Source organism: Nicotiana attenuata, unplaced genomic scaffold, assembly GCF_001879085.1.
Source record: "Nicotiana attenuata strain UT unplaced genomic scaffold, NIATTr2, whole genome shotgun sequence".
Classification (NCBI taxonomy): Eukaryota; Viridiplantae; Streptophyta; class Magnoliopsida; order Solanales; family Solanaceae; genus Nicotiana; species Nicotiana attenuata.
Genome location: NW_017671954.1, coordinates 211,969 through 232,229, shown reverse-complemented (window position 1 = coordinate 232,229; position 20,261 = coordinate 211,969). Strand labels below are relative to the sequence as shown.

The 20,261-nt window shown below is 36.2% G+C and overlaps 3 protein-coding genes across 5 annotated transcripts; 2 read left to right on the top strand and 1 right to left on the bottom strand.

Annotated features, from left to right (window-relative positions):
* Positions 1-6,625: 6,625 nt before the first annotated feature.
* LOC109211038 lies at positions 6,626-7,210 on the top strand. The gene has a single exon (XM_019374536.1). It carries the CDS (start codon positions 6,626-6,628, stop codon positions 7,208-7,210), a length of 585 nt encoding a protein of 194 aa, XP_019230081.1.
* Positions 7,211-7,237: 27 nt separating this feature from the next.
* On the top strand, positions 7,238-8,763 carry LOC109211037. The gene is made up of 2 exons (XM_019374535.1): positions 7,238-7,499; positions 8,114-8,763. Exons 1-2 carry the CDS (start codon positions 7,238-7,240, stop codon positions 8,761-8,763), a joined length of 912 nt encoding a protein of 303 aa, XP_019230080.1.
* A 3,097-nt stretch (positions 8,764-11,860) lies between these two features.
* LOC109211039 (serine/threonine-protein kinase SRK2E-like) lies at positions 11,861-18,533 on the bottom strand. 3 transcript variants are annotated; one of them, XM_019374538.1, is made up of 10 exons: positions 18,291-18,533; positions 17,352-17,594; positions 16,511-16,585; positions 16,325-16,426; positions 16,189-16,242; positions 16,000-16,092; positions 15,645-15,737; positions 13,178-13,282; positions 12,999-13,097; positions 11,861-12,583 (listed from the first exon to the last, which is right to left on the bottom strand). In XM_019374538.1, exons 2-10 carry the CDS (start codon positions 17,526-17,528, stop codon positions 12,293-12,295), a joined length of 1,089 nt encoding a protein of 362 aa, XP_019230083.1. In that variant the 5' UTR covers positions 17,529-17,594; positions 18,291-18,533; the 3' UTR covers positions 11,861-12,292. The 3 variants fall into 3 exon arrangements, with proteins under 3 accessions (XP_019230083.1, XP_019230082.1, XP_019230084.1); XM_019374537.1 differs by lacking the exon at positions 18,291-18,533 and adding an exon at positions 17,697-18,266; XM_019374539.1 differs by lacking the exon at positions 18,291-18,533 and adding an exon at positions 17,755-18,266.
* Positions 18,534-20,261: the final 1,728 nt, after the last annotated feature.

Sequence of the window (20,261 nt, the reverse complement as noted above, 5' to 3'; positions counted from 1 at the left end):
TTGAGCCCATATAGAGCTTTGCCGGCTTTTACACATGCTCAGGACATTCCTTGCTTTCAAATCCTGGAGGTTGTTTCACAAACACTTCCTCCTTGAGGTAGCCATTTAGGAAGGCACTTTTGACATCCATCTGATGGAGAGTGAATTCCATATGTGCTACAAAGGCAATGAGGAGTCTGATTGCCTCTAGTCTTGCAACTGGAGCAAAGGTCTCATCATAGTCAATGCCTTCCTCTTGGCTGTAGCCCTGAACCACCAGCCTTGCCTTGTTTCTTGTAACAGTTCCATCTTCATCAAGTTTGTTCCTGAAGACCCATTTGGTGCCAATGATTGACCTGTCCTTGGGTCTAGGAACTAGATGCCAGACTTGACTTCTTTCAAATTGATTGAGTTCCTCCTGCATAGCATTGACCCAGTCTGCATCCTGCAAAGCCTCAACAACATTTTTAGGTTCAATAAGAGATAGAAAAGCATCAAATGCACACACATTCTTTAATTGTGATCTAGTTTTGACTCCAGATGTTGGATCATTAATGATGTTCTCAATGGGATGAGAACTTTGATACTTGTGAGATTTCACCAACAACTGGTTTCTACTAGATGATTCTCCTGTGTTCTGTTGATGAGGAACAGGTTCATGAACAGGTTCTTGTAAAGAGTTTGCTTCATTTTCTCCCTGATTAGTTCCCCCTGTCAGGTTGCCCAGACTGGAAGAACCTGTTCCATCACCTGTTCCTTCTTTTGATGCTGCTTCAGTCAATTCTCTTACCAAGCCAATGGCTTCATCTTCATGTTCCTGTCTCTCAGAAAGAATGTTAGTTTCATCAAATACAACATGCACACTTTCTTCTACACACAGAGTTCTTTTATTAAATACTTTATATGCTTTGCTATGTGAAGAATATCCCAAGAATACTTCCTCATCACTTCTGGGATCAAACTTACCTAGGGAGTCTTTTCCATTATTGTGCACATAGCACTTGCAACCAAATGCCCTAAGGTGGGATATGTTTGGTTTTCTCCCTTTAAGTAATTCATAGGGAGTTTTCTCAACAAGAGGTCTAGTCATGCATCTATTGATTATGTAACATGCAGTGTTTACAGCCTCTGCCCAGAAGCTGTGGGGTAATTTGCTAGAGAGAAGCATGGTCCTTGCCATATCCTCAAGGGTCCTGTTCTTTCTTTCAACTACACCATTTTGCTGAGGAGTTCTAGGAGCAGAGAAGTTGTGATCTATACCATTTTCATCACAATATTCAGCAAATTTTACATTTTCAAATTCAGTTCCATGATCAGACCTAATGGATGCAAGTTGATTTCCTAATTGTTTCTGAGTTTTTCTAACAAAGGCAGTAAACATTTCAAATGCCTCATCTTTGGATGTTAGAAATAGTGCCCAGGTAAATCTAGAATAATCATCAACAAGCACCATCACATATTTCTTTCCACCTCTGCTCATGGTTCTCATTGGACCACAAAGATCCATATGAACCAGTTCCAACGTCTTGAACGTACTTACCATTTTCTTGGATTTGAAGGATGACCTTACCTTCTTCCCCCTTGCACATGCCTCACAAACTTTGTCTTCCTTGAACTTGATATTAGGTAACCCTATCACCAAGTCCTTGGAGACTAATTTGTTTAGCTGATTTAGACTGGCATGGCCAAGTCTTTTGTGCCACAGGAGGGGATCATTGACTAGCACACTTAGACAAGTGAGTTCATTTTCTGAAAGAGTTGACAAATCTACAATGTAAATATTGTTAACTCTTCCCTGCAAAACAATCTTGTTAGTGGTAAGGTTAATCACAAAACATTTGGTAGCGGTGAAAGCTACAAGATTACCTCTGTCACACAGTTGTGACACACTAATTAGGCTATATTTCAAGCCATCTATCAAGTAGACATTCTCAATGGAATGAGAGTCTGTCTTACCTACCTTTCCAACCCCAATGATCTCACCTTTCTTTCCATTTCCAAAGGAGACATTACCTCCTTTCAGGTTCTCAAGTGAAAGGAACTGGTCCTTGTTCCCAGTCATGTGTTTTGAGCAGCCACTATCCATGTACCATATTTGGCTACTCTCTTTCAGTTGAGCCTGCAAAAAGAAATCAGAGGTTAGTCTTAGGAACCCAAACTAGTTTGGGTCCCTTTCTTTGAGCAAAAGGATGAATCGGATTCTTTCTTGCCCAGCTAGGAAGTTTGTGTTTTTCTTGAACAAAAGCTTTGTTCCTTTGACTGGCCTTTTCCTTTGCATTACATTCATTTTTATAATGGCCAGTCTTACCACAGTGTGTGCAGATCTTATTTTCAGGAAGAGTGAGGTACTTGTTTTTGGGGTCCCATTTTGGAGCTTGAGTCCTATAGCCAAGTCCTCTTTTATTGCTACTGTGATGCTCTTGCAACCATGAGAGAGCATCGGAAGCTTTGTTCCATTTGCAAGTTCTGTCTAGTTCATGTTTTACCTTTCCTAGATCTTCTTTTAGAACCTTAATCAATTCATCTTTCTTATACAGTTCATCTTTAATTTTTCCTAGATTTTCTTCTAGAGTGAGAAATTAGTGGTCAGCTTTCTTCTTTCCTGTTCCTAGTTTCAGTTTTAGATTTTCTGACCTAAGTTCTAGAATACTATTGTCAAGTTCAAGAACCTGGTTCTTCAACTCAGCATTTTTGTTATCACTCTTATCAGTCCTAGATTCTAGACTTTTGCATTTTGCTTTTAGGATAACACATTCCCTAGATAGAACTTCCTTTCCATTGTTAACTATTTCAGACTCATCAATGAAGTCTAATAATAGCTCAGCCAACCGTTCTTTACACGGAAATTAAATTTTATCCTTGGGATGCAGAATACTTACCTCCTGCTCATCATCTGATTCTCCAATGGCCATAAGAGCTTGCTCTTCTTCAGCTTCATCTTCTGAGTCTTCATCAGAGGTTTCACCCCAAGCAGCAACCATAGCCTTGGTTGAACCTTTGTTTTTCTTGGGTTGAACCTGTTCCTTCTTCCTGTTTCTTCGCTCTGCCCTTGCTTTCTTCCACTCAATCTCCCATTGAGGGCAATTCTTGATCATATGGTCAGTCTTACCACACTTATAGCAGCCATCATTTGTCTGTTTCTCAGGAGCTCTTGCCTTGTTGAAGTTTGTACCTCTTGATGAACCCTTTCCTCTCATTAGGTACTTTTTGAAATCTTTAGTGATCATAGCCATCTCATCATCTTCTAGGTCTGAACCTTCTTTAATTTTGAGAGCCAAACTTCTCTCCTTCTTGGGTGTATCCATCTTCCTAGTTTGCCTTCTCAGTTCAGAAGCAGTAAGATTCCCAATCAGTTCATCCAGCCTGAGAGTGGCCATATTCTTGGACTCCTGAATGGCAGTGATTTTGCTTTCCCAAGCAACTGGAAGAACTCTTGTCAAGATCTTCTCAGCCTTGTCTTCTTCAAGAATAACTCTTCCAAGAGACTTGAGTTCATTTGTCAGTGTAGTGAACCTTGTGTACATCTCTTGAATGGTTTCTCCATCTTTCATAGTGAAATTCTCATATTGAGAATATAGCAATGTTCCTCTAGATCTCTTCACTTGACGTGTTCCTTCATGAGCCACTTGCAAAGTGTCCCATATCTCTTTTGCAGTAGTACAGCTTTGGATCCTGTTGTATTCATCTGGACCCAGTCCATACACAAGCCATTTCTTGGCCTTAGCATTTTTCTCCCATTTTTTCAAATCTTCAGCAGTACAATGAGCCCTTGTCTTTGGCACTTCCACTCCTTCTTCATTTTTCATTGTAGTTGCCAAAGGACCATCGGTGACTATGTCCTAGAGTTCATAGTCTTCTCCTATGATGTGATCCTTCATCCTATTCTTCCACCATGAGTAATACTGTCCATTGAATAGTGGAGGCCTGGCAGTGGATTGCCCTTCCCATTTCCCAGGCGGTGCACTCATGTTGATCTTTTCCTAAGGTGTTAGCTTCTTCAAGGATAACCTGCTCTGATACCAATTGATGTTCCAAACGTCAATACCACACAAGAGGGGGGTGATTTGTGTGGTACCCAATTTTCGATCTAGAAGAACCTGGTTCTTCTAGGTGTTCTAACTACTACTGTTTGCGGAATTAAAATACAGAAAATAAAATAACAGAAGGATTTTTACGTGGAAAACACCTGGCTCAAAATGTGAAAAAACCACGATCTACTACTCAGTAGGATTTTCCCAAACATCCACTAAACTCAATGAGCCAAAAACAGCATTTACAAAACTCTTGTAAACCTAAGGATTAACTCTAATCCCAGTGTGGCACACAGCCTCAAGTGTTGCGACACTTTTAAGTTAACTCTAACTTGAATAGTCAAAGTACCTAATATAATTGCTTCTATGAAAGCTGGAAAGGTACAAGTTTTAAATCACCTACTACAATTGAACTAGAATAAGAATAAACACAATGGAACTGGTTCTTCTATCTTGTTCAAGTAGCTGCAGGCGTGCACACTCAATCTCACATAAATTGCTTGCAAAATAGCCTTCCTCTTTTGCTCTCAATTTTGCTTAACTTCAACGTATGTGCATACCTGTAAAAGAGAACAACTCAGTTATTTATTAGATTAGTAATTAGAGTTGGATTGTAACTCAATTTCTGATCCTCCATTGAATTTGAGTCCTAGACCAATCCAAACTCCAACCCTTATCCGGATGTGTTCTCTTCTTATATGGAGACATCTTCTCCTTATCCCATATGCAATCTTTTCGATCAGGTCAGAAGATATTGCTGCTTGATCCCAAAGGACTTATCTTCTTCACGTGCATCTCATGTGCATGGGCCATAATAACTGTGTCTCCTAAGATGGACCTAGTCCTTCACTGAGTTCATTTGTCATTCTTCAACACTTCAACTGATCTTGGGCCAACATGACCAATTAAAATATAATAAAAAATTAGCTGCTCACAGCATGCCCCTATTTTCTTGGAAACATGAAAAGTGTTTAGGCAAAGAAAATGTGAGCCATGTGACTGATTTTTGACCATACCTTTATTCAAAAGAACAATAAATAAAAGAAAAGATTGAAGAGTCCAACCAAGTCCTGGTTTTAGACAACCCACATATCCCGAATTATAAGGGAATCAAGTCGCGCGTAGTTCAAGTAAGTTAAAGGATGAAAAGATGAGTTCGAAAGTCGAGTGAGGTTCTGCCGAGGCTCTGGTTTGCAGTCATATTTATTACATCAAAATGAAAAGAAAATTACATTAAAGAAAAAAAATTCAAAATCTTATCTGCTCTTTGAATTATATTAAATGAATTATAGTTATATTACATGATGGCTTTAAACAATCCTAATATATCTTATCTGAAAAGAATTTTAAAGCCTAAAACTAATGATAGCACAAATTAGGGGTGGATTTATGTGGAGGGAGGTGGGGACATACACCCATGCTCCCCTCCCTAGGCTAGGTATAAACAGTACTAATTTTAAAATTATCTATATAAATATGTTTCTGGCCACCCATGCTCAAATGACTACCTTCGTACACTGGCAAGTTCGTGCCCCTAAGTTGGCACTTTATGTTTTTTTTAATTTTTTTAATATTTAAAAGTCCCTTTTGTCTAAAAACAGATCCCACGTTTTTTAAGGGGAATTTGGGTATTAATCGATCAAATCCCTAGAAACAAAATATGGTGACTCCCTCTCAACTCTCTCTCTCTCTCTCCCTCTCTCTATTCTATGTGACTGTGGAATGTGAATTCTTCAAGAAAGCAGCAATTTCTCCTTCACATTCCTTTAAAATTCTCAAGTATGTACCTACTCTCTCTCTCTCTCTCCTTGCTATGTATTTCAATTCACTCGCTGCTATTCCTCGCTCTCTCTTTTTATGTTTTGCTCAATGTTTGAATCTCTAGCCGTGATTTTGTCTTGTTGATAGTGGTTATGATTGTTTATTTCTGAAATGAGAAGTCATTGAATGCTATTTCTATTGGGAATTTGGGATAGCTAGGGCTTTGAAGTCTTGAATTTTGATAGTTTATTGAATTTGTGCATATATTGTGTTTGAGAAAATGTTTGGCCGAGTCAAAGACTAAAATCCATGGGAAAAAGAATTTATGCAAAGGAATTTAGTGACACAATAATTTAAGTTTAAAATATCTCCAGATTAAACAAGTATAAATGTGTCATCTTAATTTGAACGAAGTATGAGAGTTTTTCAAGCTAAGCGATGAAGTCTGTGAAGTGCTCACAAGATTGATAGTGCAAGAAGTGGTATATAGCTAGGAGATTGAATGATTTGAATTTTTATCGTTAGAACAACAAGTTATTGAGAAAGTGAGGCATCGATAGGCTTTTGGCTTCTGTTACTTGGGACCTCTGTCCATGTTTCAGTTTTATTTTTTAGTTGTACATATCAAACAATATAGTTATTAGTTATTGAAAAACTTGCACCAACGAACACAATTAAAGTATATAAGTTCAAACATACATGTACAGATGCATAATTTTTGTGCCATAACTTCTTCATCTGCTGACTGATACGCTTTAATGTGATTGGTTTGAGTTTAACGATTTATTTGAATTAAGATAGATTAAATAGAAGTGTGAATATTTAATTTTGTAGGAACGATCCATCAGATTAAAATGGATAGATTTCTCACTAAGCCAAAAAATGGTGCACCAAGTTCTAGAGCTAGTTGGACATCCATGAGTTCACAAATTGCTCCGGAAGTTCAGAGGGAGACAAATATTTCTCTACTTTCAAATATGAATAAAGTGTTTGACTTGAAATCGTTTGAACCGGATCCGAAAGAAAGAATGCCAATCTCGGATTATGGTCCTAATATTCGAGATGAAGTGAGGAGATATTATATAAACAAAGGGACTTGTCAACCGATTGGTCATGTCTTTCCTAAAACTAAGATTGGGAGTAAAATGCGTCAATTTAGTCCCACTTGGTTTAGGGGACCATATTCTCAATGGTTGGAGTATAGCATAAAAGGAGATGCAGCATTTTGTTTGTGTTGTTATTTGTTCAACAATGAACTTGAGAGTTGTGGAAATGCAGGGGATGCATTTACAAAAGATGGTTTTAGGGGATGGAACAAGGGTGTGGAAAGATTCAAAGCACATGTTGGTGAAGTAAATAGTATCCATCACAAATGCTTCAATAGGATGCTAGATTTTAAAAATCAACGTCAATCGATTCAATCTTCTTTTGATAAGTAAAGTGAAAAAGTAAAAAGTGATTATCGGATGCGCTTAAATGCCTCAATTGATGTGGCAAGATTTCTTTTAAGATCGGGATTTCCATTTTGTGGACATTATGAAAGTGAAGAATCAGAATATAAAGGTGGCTTTCTTGAACTTTTGGAATGGCATGGAGATCGAAATCCGGATGTGGGAAGAGTAATATTACGTCATGCTCCACAAAATGATATGATGATTTGTCCAACAATTCAAAAAGAGATTGTGGAGGCTTGTGCTAAAGAAGCAACTAAAGCTATCATTTTGGAAGGTGATTATTTTGAAATATTGGTAGATGAATAAAAGGATGTCTCACATAAGGAGCAAATGGCCTTAATTTTGCGATATGTCAACAAAAGTGGAATGGTGATAGAACGATTCTTGTGTATTGTCCACGTGAGTGATACTTCCTCCTCATCATTATAAAAAGCAATTTATTCTTTGCTTTTGGATCATTCTTTAAGTAAATCCAAGATACGTGGACAAGGTTATGATGGATCTAGTAATATGCAAGGAAAAACAAATGGTCTCAAGTATTTAAATTTGCAAGATACTCCCTCTGCATATTATATTCACTGTTTTGCTCATCAATTGCAACTAGCACTTGTAGCCCTTTCTAAAAAGCATTCGGATGTAGATAATTTCTCTTATGTTGTGACTAATGTTTTGAATACTATTGGATCTTAATTTAAGTGCATGGAGTCACTCGACAACATCAAGCAGTCAAGTTAGAAGAGTTGCTTAAATTTGGAGAAGTCTATACGAGGCAAGGTTTGAATCAAGAACGCAGCCTCGAACGACCGGGTGGTACTCATTGGGGGTCTCATTTTAAAACCTTGGACAATTTGATGATTTTATTTCCTTCAATCGTTAATGTGCTTAAAGATATGAAGCGTGACTGTCCATATCATCTTGATAGATTTGCAGCGGAAAATCTTTTGAGCCAGATTCAAGAATTTGGATTTATGTTTAAGTTGCACTTGATGTTTAGGGTGTTGTTATTAACAAATGAATGGAACAACACTTTACAAAAGAAAGATAAAGATATTGTTAATGCTATCGGAATGCTTGACCTTGCAAAGGAAAGATTGCAAATGATGAGAAAAACTGAATGGAATTCTTTGTTGGATGAGGTGTCCTCATTTTGTAGTAAACATGATATTCTAATTCCCAAAATGGATGAAGACTATACTCTAGGAAAGTCAAAGCGTAAGAGGTACGAAGTTTCATATTTACATCACTTTCGGGTGGAAGTGTTTACTACGGTTATTGATTTGGAATTTCAAGAGCTTAATGATCGTTTTAATGTTGTGACTACTGACTTACTACTTGGTATGGCCAGTTTGAATCAGGTTGATTCATTTGCTAATTTTGATAAGGACAAGATAATGAAGTTGGCAGAGTGTTATCTAAGTGAGTTTGGTGATAACAAGCTTCGAGAACTTGGTTTCCAACTTGATAGTTTCATTGTCTATGCTCAAAAGTGTGATAGCAGATTTCTTAACCTGAAGGAATTAAGGATTTTGCTAGAGTGATGATAGAGACAAAATTGGATCTTACTTGGCCACTTATTTATTTACTTGTGACGTTGATTTTGCTTATACCTGTTGTTACCACAAGCGTGGAAAGAGCATTCTCATCAATGAAGTACATCAAAAATGATTTACGTAATAGGATGGATGATAATTTTTTAAATGATTGTTTAGTTTGCTATATAGAGCGTAAGATATTCAAAACTGTAAGTAATGATGCTATTATCGACCGTTTTGAAAGTATGAAAACTCGTCGGGGACAATTGTAAAGTGAATGATGTTTGATGTGAATATAATATTAATATAGTTTCCTCGTCAACTTTTTATCACCATAAATTTTATATTATTCAACCAAGCTTTTATCTTAAAGATAATGGTACACCCATGTTCTTAAAATCTTGGATACGCCTCTGGCACAAATTAGGATAGTTTTAGTTGTCGTTTGTATGTTACTCAATTACACAAAAGAAACTCTAACAATTACGTCATATTTTGTTAATGTAGGACATTTCTTGGTTTTATGCATTAGGACTTACATATTAAGACTTCTCCCCTAGTACCTAGCTTTAACAGGAAAGATCTAATAATCAAAGTTTCAGTTGATTTTAAAGTTTTAATATTTAGAATCTTAACTAGTAGTTGTACAATATTAAAAAATATTAATTAATTTAAATTGTGATCGAGCTTGTTTGAAAAAATTAGATCGTATTGCTTTAATAAATTTCAATTGTCATCTTATTTGTCAATGTGACATACCTAATAATAAATCACTATTAAATTAAAGGCACTTATATAGTCATTGAACAACTTTTTTGCTCTATATTTTTTTTATTCTATTATCCAATGTTTATATTTTTACATTGTTAATTAAAGAATTTATTAGCATATTACTTTATTTAATATTTTGGTCTGCTCGCTTTCTTTTGCAATATAAGAGAAAATACATATATTTTATTAATCTTGAAATATTTATAATTTTTAACTTTATTCTGTTGTTGTCAATAATATTATCTAAATTTAATGAATAAAATCTCTATATTTAATATAATTGCATTGTTATTAAAAATACAATATTTAATATAATTGCATTGTTATTAAAAAATTTTATTAGCATCTTACTTTGCTTAATATTTTTGTTTACCACTTTCTTTTTGTAATATAATAGAAGATAGATATTTTATTACTCTTGAAATATTTTTTTATTTTGAATTTTGTCCTATTGTTCTCAATAATATTATCTAAATTTTAATGAATAAAATCTCTATTAAATTAAAGAGAGTTGTATAGTCATTGAATAACTTTTTTGTTCTGGATTTTTCTTTATTATATTATCAAATATCTAGTATTATTGCATTGTTAATAGAAACTTTATTAGCATATTACTTTGTTTAATATTTTTTCTACTAATTTTTTTTATAATATAATAAAATATATATATATTTTATTACTCTTGAAATATTTTTTATTTTAAATTTTATCCTATTGATCTCAAAAATATTATCTGAAATTTAATGAATAAAATCTCTATTAAATTAATTAGACTTATATAGGCATCAAATATTTTTGTCTACAGTATTTTTTTATTTATATTATCCAACATTTAGTATTATTGCTGTTAATAGAAACTTTTAGTAGCATATTACTTTATTTAAATTTTTGTATGCTAATTTCTTTTTATAATATAATCGTAGATACATATTTTTTTATTTTTTATTTTATTCTATTATTCTCAATAATATTTTCTGAATAAATAAACTTCTCATTTTTAAAAAGAAAACAAAAATTAAAAAAAAAACAAAGAAACTTTAAACTGGAAGTTTGTTATTTTTTGTAATATTTTTTTTATTTGTTATTATATTATTTTATTGATATTTAAATTCAAAAACAAAAATCCATAACTAATTATTAACTAAATAACTAATTATTAACTACTTATGCCATGTGGCTTTTTTCCAGGTTGGCACTTGACTTAAGGAGAGGGTTTTTTCTCTCTTTTTAATAATATAATAGTTATTTGAAAAAAGAATATTTCAAAAAAGGAAAAAAATAAACAAAATATAGTTGGTTAAAACTACTAAATATTAGGAAAAAGCATAAATGACTATTTTGTCTAATGTGAAAATAAAATTTTAAGGATATAAAAGGCGAACGACATTTCGCTAACAGTGTTCGTGCTTTTAATATTGTATAGAATAGATAAGTTAAAAATCCGGGTTTTTAAGCGAAAATTGAACGTCTATTTTAGCGAAGAATTTTTTTATGCCCGAAACTTGGGTTATATAATTTTCCAATTGTCAACCAGCTCTGAAGGTTGCAAAGCCTTTATAGTGCCCCTAAATGGAAGGAAGAAAATATATTTAGAAATCTTTCCTAGCTACCGTGGAACGATTTTAAAGCCGAGCCTTTCCAGAAGTGGGGCCTAGGGACCGATATGATGATTGGTTTAGGTAGCGCGGCCGGCCTTTTACGGGAACATGTAGGAATTAGCCGATAGGAAGTGAAAGTCCCTGAGGTAAGTACCGATAAGGCTAGGTTCCGGGTATTCCTGCCATTTTTCTTATAGGTTACTCTTTGTACTCAACATTACTTCGAGACCCCATAACATAAGAAAGTCGTGGAGTGCATAAGCCCCTTTAGAGAATATAGGGGCGACTTTCTTGTGATAGTAATTGCGAATGATCAAGTAGGGGGGTTTTCCAGAAAGCAAAAACCCGAAGGTTAGCCTTGCATGAACTAGGGAAAGATAGGACTCAACTTCACACTAGTTAGCAAAACCCTAGAGCGGAGCAGGTACGTTTCATTACCACGAAGTTGAAGAAAACAAAAAGGCAGTTTATGGTGAGCGCATGTACGGAGTTTTACCGGATACAATATCATTGGTGCTCGATCTAGTGGTATTTTTATGGGGATTCTATTTATCACTGTAGGATCCTTTCGAGTAGTCTTGTATGTCAGACAGGTTCCAACCATTCTTACACAATTCACCTCTAAAATAATAGCATCTTGCAATTCATACCTCAACCATTTCGCCAAGATGAAAACTTGGAATGCAATTTGTATCAAACTAATTAAGGCTAGATGGAAAAACTGCTCGAATCTGTGCGTTACATAGAGAGAGCTTCAGATACAACAACAACAACAAAAACGACCCAGTGAAATCCCACTGGTGGTCACAACATATCCGGCAAAACATTTGCAAGGACATTGCTAAATGCATGCAAGAAGTGATTATTACTGCTAGACTACAGTTCCTTTAGTAATGGTCAAATATACAAGTACAGGCTACAGGGTAAACGACGCAAGTTGTATAATGTTACAGAGTAATTTATACAACTACAGAGTTTCAGCAGGAAAATAACGTCAATACAGATAACCGAAGAAAGGAAAGAGAGGAGGGGGAGATTGGATCTTCAACATGTGTGAACTGCATTTCATATACATATAGGGGATACCAAAGAGTACGACGAGACAATTAAGAACTACGGGACTACACGGGTCCTCCTCATTTCATCAACATGGCCTTGCGTATCTTTTACATTGCATAGACAATCTCTCCACTACTATCAATGTCAAGGTCAGCATCGCTCTCCAAGTCTTCGTCCATGTCATCATCAATGTCCAAGCATCCCGTAAGATACTGATTCAGGTTGTTGGTTCCAGCCGCGGGAATCGTGGCCTCGGCTATTATCTGCATGATTTCATCAATACTCTGCATAGGTTGATCTGGCTCTTCAAACTGATTGTTTGTATTGTTGTCCATGAGATCTGCAGGCAGGTTCTTCAAGAACCACTCATGGTTCTTGATCTCAGGCATCGTTATCCTCTGTTGCAATGCAAACATATATAGCATGACCAAACTAAACTCTGAATATAGCTCAAACTGTTCAATCACAAACAAAGCTAAATAACACAATTCATCGATTACTACTTCCTGCACCAGGCAATGCTCAACAAACAGAAGAAAGAAGCCCCGTGAAGAATCATGATAAAGGGGTGCGGAAGAAAGGAAAAACGATTTAGCAAAAGAAAAGGAAGATCCATTGGAAAAGACATGGGCACCTTCGGGTAAAAGATTCCCCTGACCAGGATAGGATAAAAGTTCAAGCATAAACGCATTGAACTGTTGCTACACCCAAAGAGTAGTTAACTGGAAAATCATAAAGTATACTTTTGAGAGTGACAGTGAAGGATGAAAATTTGAATACAGGAAAACTATTATTTCGACAACGTTAATATACCTTTGCAGGATCAGCCACAAATATTCTTGAGATCAGATGACGACATTCAGTAGATATGTGGACATAATCTGGAATTGAATACTGTACATTCAAGATTCGCTGCAAAAACGAAAAGAGCTCGGAGTCAAGTAACAGAAACGATGAAGATTTTGCAGCAACAATAGAGCAAAGGAATTTACTTGTATTGTCTTGCGAAAATTCTTAGGCTCCTCTGGGTCTTCAAAAGGGTAGGCTCCCACAAGCATGACATACAAAGTCACGCCGCAAGACCATACATCTGCAATCTGCAAAAACGTTGTGATAATGATCAATGATGAAAATCTCTTAAACGATGAATAAGCCATATGAAAGTCAATGAATAGCTTATTGGAGGAAGGTAAAACCAAACAAGACCAAAACTCGTCTGCAAGTGTTTATGACATAGGTAGAGAGTAAAACGAAATTTTTTTTAACAAACATCAAACAAACAAATGGCTAAGCTTGTCTGGTACAGCAAAAAGTTCGAACACAAGTGATTCCTATGGCCACTAACTATTTTAAGTCAATTTTGAAATTTGAACTGTTGAGTTTGCACTTTTTAGGGGTCTAATGAATTGGTAATATAATTATATGGTCTCTTCCACATTGACAGAATTACTTATTCTTAATATTTCACCACCACCAACAACAACAACAACCCAGCGGAATCCCACAAGTAGGGTCTGGAGAGGGTAATGCGTATGCAGACCATACCCTTCCTCTGAGAGGTAGAGAGGCTGTTTCCAAAAGACCTTCTCGAGAGGAAGAATATAAACAAGTAAATATTATTTCTTAATATTTCACCGAGTTAAAAAAAAACAGCATTTACTGAGTTACATGCTAGTATGTCATGCTTTGAGTACATCTAGAAACAATGGTATTCTTGTCTTGTGGAACAGGAAGATCGTGATTAATTAATTTAATTATGAGAAAATGGTCCAGTAAGAGAGCAGAACAAGATTGAATTCAATAGAACATCTAAAGTGCTCAAAATCCCAAGGTAGCTTTGGCTGCGAACTTTCCAGGAATTTTATACAAATTATTTTAACAGAACAACTTTTTACATTTTTAGACAAATCTATCCTTTCACATCCTGATAGTTCTAATGCTGAATGGTCCATCAAACAGCGTCTAAGAAAATGCGTACTTTACATGACAATTTTCTAACTCTAGTACTCCATCCATTCCAGAATGAATGGCAGGGTTCAAGTACGTTGGCAATGCATCTTATTATATTCTGCAATTCTGGTGCTATCAAATGCGAAAAGCTAAAAAAAAGAACGCTTAGATTTCTCGGGGCTTTAAGAACAAATAGACGGTCCATGGACGATGAGGCACATGCCTTACTGCCTTCGTGCCTGTACAAAAGCACCACATAGGAGAAGCAGAACGCTGTCCAGTTTTGCACAGCTTGAGTGTTAAAGTGCGGCTTAACCGAGCCTTTGACAACACTGGTGAATTCTACATTGATTTTTTATTTTCTCAAATAAAATTACATAGTTAAGAGTTAAAAGCAATGTAAATCAAAATTCTGTAGCTAAAAATATCTAAAAACTGATTGAGAAAACTGTTTAACTTTACAAATAGTTAAACATGTCGCCTAGACTACTTCAATAAAACGGCAGGTCTCTCTTGGACATTGTTCAATAGGTGACTCAAAGTTGAGGGATGCTTACAAAGATCTAATATGGATTCAATTGTAGAAAACAAACTGAAATCCACAGATAGCAAGATGAGTAGGTCATTAGGGATGACAATTAAGAGGAACTGGACACATGGGTGCAAGAGGCACGCCAGCGGAGAGGGGTGTCGGTGACGTGGGATAAGAGGGTATTTGTGAATCAGAAAGAACTGGTAAGGGGCTCTTATGCATCCGTTCCCCCACTATCACCAATTTAATGGCAGAAAACAGGATGCCATTCAAGCTTACTTCTGTTTGCAAGGATGTCAATATTCTATCAACCCAAACTAAGAAGTGTTGCACAGAATTGGGAACTTGAATCTTTTCTCTTCTTTTTAATCTATGCGCAAAACTGATCTGAGCTTCAGAGAACACGATAGTTTGACGTGGAACACTACTATTCAATGATCTGCTACATCTATTTTATGCAGCTCCAAATAATCACGGAAATGAAGATACTTTTTATGCATAGGAAGCAGCCTGAAAGTATCACTCGACTAGATATCATATGAAAATAATGGGCACTTAGATATGTGAATGGTTTTTAGTTTTCAGACGAGATAGTTCATCATATTGTGTTGCTTCATGAACAGGTCTATACTTGTGGTCCTTTATCATTGAAACTGGGGATTTTCTGGATGATGACGTCTTCCATCAGGGAATTCTTTGTACCATGGAGGCAATAACATGTAGCCAGGAAAAACTTCCGGATATGATGTGTTCACGCTCATAGACGTGAATAGAAAAAGCAAGCCTTATGTATTGGTAGATTGTGACTGTTCTATCTTTGTCTAAAAGGATAACATTCATATTAACTTTGAAAATCATGCAAGTATTGCAGCAACTTTGTACAGGGATTAGCACTCTAATTGGTGCCTGATTCAATGAAATTTCGAACTTTACCACCTACCAAAAGAAAAGAAAGACTAAAATGGTAAAAGAGTTACCTTCCCATCATATTCTTTCTTGAGTAAAACCTCAGGAGCAATATATGCAGGTGTGCCGACAGTTGACTTTGGCTGCGAATGCAACACTGAGGACTGCAAGCCACAACAGTCAAAAGGATGCTCAACAAGATATGAAGGATGCATGAAGAAAGAACAAGGAAAAAGAAGTTCAAATACTTCAAGGGTTTGACATACAACAAAATCTCATCCGTGTCATGAAAATTTGGGCAGCACAAAATCAGACATCAACCAGAAATTCAACTGAAATAGGTGCAACACTCGCAGAGTATGCTTTCTAAGATGAGCTCAGTAGGTAGATGGTATAGGAAAAGAGGAGAGAGAAAACACTCGATACCTTTGAATATCCAAAATCACAAATCTTTAGCCTTGGTGCCGGGCTTCCGTCCAGTAATGTGTTCTCCAATTTCAAGTCTCGGTGGCAAACTTGCTTCATTAAAGAAAATAATTGCAATAAGGATCTTTTTCATAAACTGCATAGATTCTTCCTTTTCATTAAAAGGCATAGAAAGGTGGCAGTAAGTACCATGGCATGACAATAGCTGACCCCTGATACGAGTTGTTGAAAGAAAAAACGTGCCTGCAGCAAAAAATTGTAGCTAATAGATAATAAATGTATGCAGGACATAGTAACAAGCAAAATCACATTGTAAGATATAAACCTCATCCTCACTGAACCGGCCTGCATTGCATATTCGCTCAAACAGCTCTCCACCAGATGCATATTCCATCACTATAGCCAAATGAGTTGGGGTCAGTATGACCTGGAACCAAATTTTCATTCATTAGCATCAACTCTCAAGTTTACAGAACCTTAAAAGTTGACAAAAATGGATTTTCAAAAGTACCTCCTTGAATCTGACTATGTTAGGGTGCCTCAATGATCTGTGGTTGATGATTTCTCTCTGGACATTTTCATCAATCTGCAGTATTCATGGATAATGAACAAAAAAAATAAGTTAGATGAACTGGTAATAGGTAAATGGCCAATAAAATTCCCATAAACAGAGTTCCCAACAAGTGCACAAAGTGCCATTGTTCAAGACAATGCTACAAAAAATAGACTAATGACAAAGCCCTCTAAAAGACTAACTACAAACAATATAGTTTTATTCTATTTGACTTTCAAATCATTCAAGAATTCAAAATTCAATGTTAACTCTACAAACTTTTTAACCAATACTTTAATGTTTTCTTCCACTAACACTAACATAACATAGATCAAACTAAAATTTTAAGTTCCATGTGCGATCCAATTTGTCAAATAAAATAGGATGGAGGGAGTGGTTCGTTTAACCTATCAGTTTTCTGCAACAACTGTAGCAGGGAGTGTCACATTCCTAAACCTAGAGTGGGCAGAGTTCATTCTTTCTACTTCTCACCCCAATCCTCTACATTCTTTATGACATTCTTTCATGTCATGAAAGAATTGGCACCTTTTTATTCCTAAAAACCACTCCACTTAACTTTAACATTCGAATTTTTTACCTGGAATATTAACATGTTCTGATCCGAATGACATGACATATTGAAAACCAAAAGTCTTATTTTTGCTAAACTTGGTGTAGAATCAAACAGTTTTGTTGCATTAATAAAACAAAAACAGGTAATTACATATTTAACCAAAATTTCAGCACTGAAGAAAGTGACAAGCTGTACAATGAAACGAATTTCAAGTGTAACACTAACCTTAGCACCTCGCTCTATATACTTAACAGCAACAAGCTCATTAGTCTGCCTATCTCTCATAAGCCTTGCTACTCCGAAATTCCCCGAACCGATGTCTCGAACAAGCTTGTATCTATCACTATCGTGCATGATTGGTACGTCCATCCCTGGTCCCACCGTTAGCGCCGTCCGATCCATAACTTATCTTTCTCTACAACTCTCCTTCAGCCGAACCTCATATTGACATTATATATCATCCGCTACCTAATAAAAAATCATTATGACAAAGAATTAACCACAAAAAAAAAAAAGTAACTATCGAAAACAAAAGATCAGACAGGAGAATCCACATGGAAAAGGACGAACCACAGGATTTTTAAGAAGAAAAGAAAAGGTGAGTAGCGCTAAGTGATGAGCTCCAAACCCGTGAACAAGTCTTCACTTTACCGCAACAACTTTAATTGCCCTCGACTTGAACTATATGCATAAATGTACTCGTCGATTATAACACAAAGTAATAATCAAGTCACAATTTATTTTCGGCTCGCATATATGTATATTTAAATATAGTTGATGAAGTGGGTGTTTGAACAACTTCTCTTCTTTGGACTTCCAGAAGGGGGACAGGGATGAGTAGGCAGTACTATAATAAGTAAGCTTTTTTATAAAGCTATAATAATTGTTTCGGTTCTCTCTGAATCAGTGAAATGAAATAAGGTGGCAATATTTTGTGTGAATTGAAATGACGAAGGTGACCTCTTTAGCTTAAATTCAGGGACAGGTTGGCGTCAGAATATGCGAAGGTGAACCTTTTCCCTTTGGCTTAGTGGATAAGGTCACACAGAATCAGAAAGTGTCTAAGTGCACTGTGCAGCCAAGTGTTGAGACTTTATTTATTTTTGAAGAAGTAAGCAGAAGAAGTTTTAAAATATGAAATAAAAAGCAACAATTAATAATTACTGTTGACATTGATTGGGTGAGGGTTGAGGCAATGCTGCAAAGTTAAATGTTGGGTCACCACACTGCGCGCACTCTTTAACACTTTGTTCTCATTAAATCTCGTTTTAGAATTGTCGACTCAATCAGATGCATCGGAACACGACAAATTCATGCGATAGATTAAAACATATCGTTGGTGTTACTCCCTGCAACGAGGAGAGAAAGAAGAGCATTTGAGATGAGAAGCTAGATGTTGTTTATTTGAATATTTTGTGCCAAAACAAGATACACCTTCAATTTCAAATCCAATTTATGTGGCTAAGTTTTATTGGATGGAGTAGAAATAAAATACATTGAAAACACGTGGTCGTAAATGTGACATGACACTACTAGAAAACTGTCAAAAACCGTTCAAAGCATACCGACCGAAATTGGTCGGAAGGTGAAAACCAACCGAAATCTGTCGGAAAAAGTGTAAATTGGTCGCAAAAGTCGAATAACCAATTTCAATTAAATATACCGACCACTATCGATCAGTAAATGTGGTCCCATAATATCGAAATACTGTATTATCCGACATATTTCATATTTCCGACCGAAATTGGTAAGAATATGGTCAATATTTGACCAAAAGCTGGTCAGACTTACGGAAAAATTTTTTAAAAAAATAAGCTCCTCATTTCCGACCGACATCGTTTGGAATACTGAATTAATTTTTTCCCACAAAGGTTATGTTTTATTTTTCCATAACTAGTACTCCCTTTGTTCCAGTTTATGTGAACCTATTTCCTTTTTGGTTCGTTCTAAAAAGAATGACCCCTTTCTAAATTTTAAAATAATTTAGCTTAAACTTCCAATTTTGCCCTTAATGAGAAGCATTTATAACCACACAAATACTCTGGACCCCTTTTTTTTACTTCTTTAGAACAACAAATACCAAAAGTCTTCATTTTTTCTTAAACTCCGTGCCCAATCAAACAGGTTCACTTAAATTGGAACGGAGGGAGTATAATTTTTCAAAAAAGAAATTGATGAAATTTTCGACCGATATCGGTCGGTATAAGTGGTCAAACATGGTCAAACATTTATAGATTATTGTTATCTACAACATACATATATTTAACATCCTAAATTATACGGCGTAGTAAAGACTGGCCAACATGATGTATTGCATAAACAGAATATGGCGTGAAACCATCAGCACACAAACCCAACCGAACATTCCTCGGTTCACTAGCAAAATCCGGATACGTCCTATCAAAATGCTTCCAAGCTTCCTATCAAGGACACTGCGACTGAGTCAGTTGAGCTAACTTCCTATAGACTCCAAGACATTGCAGTTAATTTGTACGAGTCTTGGGAACTGTACAGAGGTGAGGATGCCCCTCCAGCAGTATGGCAGGAGTTTACAGAATCTTTTCTTCGTCATTATCTGCCACCAGAGCTTAGACGGGCAAGAGTTGATAGGTTCTTGACCCTTCGGCATGGTAACATGATTGTTTGGGAGTACAGTCTTCAGTTTGATTCGTTGACTAGGTATGCTCCCACTATTGTATCTAAGATGGAGGCTCGGGTTCACTGGTTCGTGATGGGGTTAGCCGCACTTGCTTAACGATTGTATGTCGGTCTCATTTTAGGCAGACATGGATATTTCTCGTATTCAGGCATACGCTCGGGGTGTAGAGGAGCATAAGCAGAAGCAGAGGGCCGATCGTGAGCATGATAGGGCCCAGAATAAGAGAGAAAGGTCTTCGGGTCCTTCTAGTGAGTTTTGAGGTGGTCAAAGACAACAATACCTGAGGTATCTAGCCTAGCCATCGTCTAGCACACCCCCTCAGTTTGTCGGTAAGAGATATAATCATTCCACATATTCAAGGCCTGGTCAGAATTCTAGGGCATCAAGTCCTCAGTATAAGGCCGAGTCAAGTTAGATAAGGCCACCCTTGCCACGATGTGCTCTGTGTGGTAAGCAGCATGCCGAGCAGTGTTGTA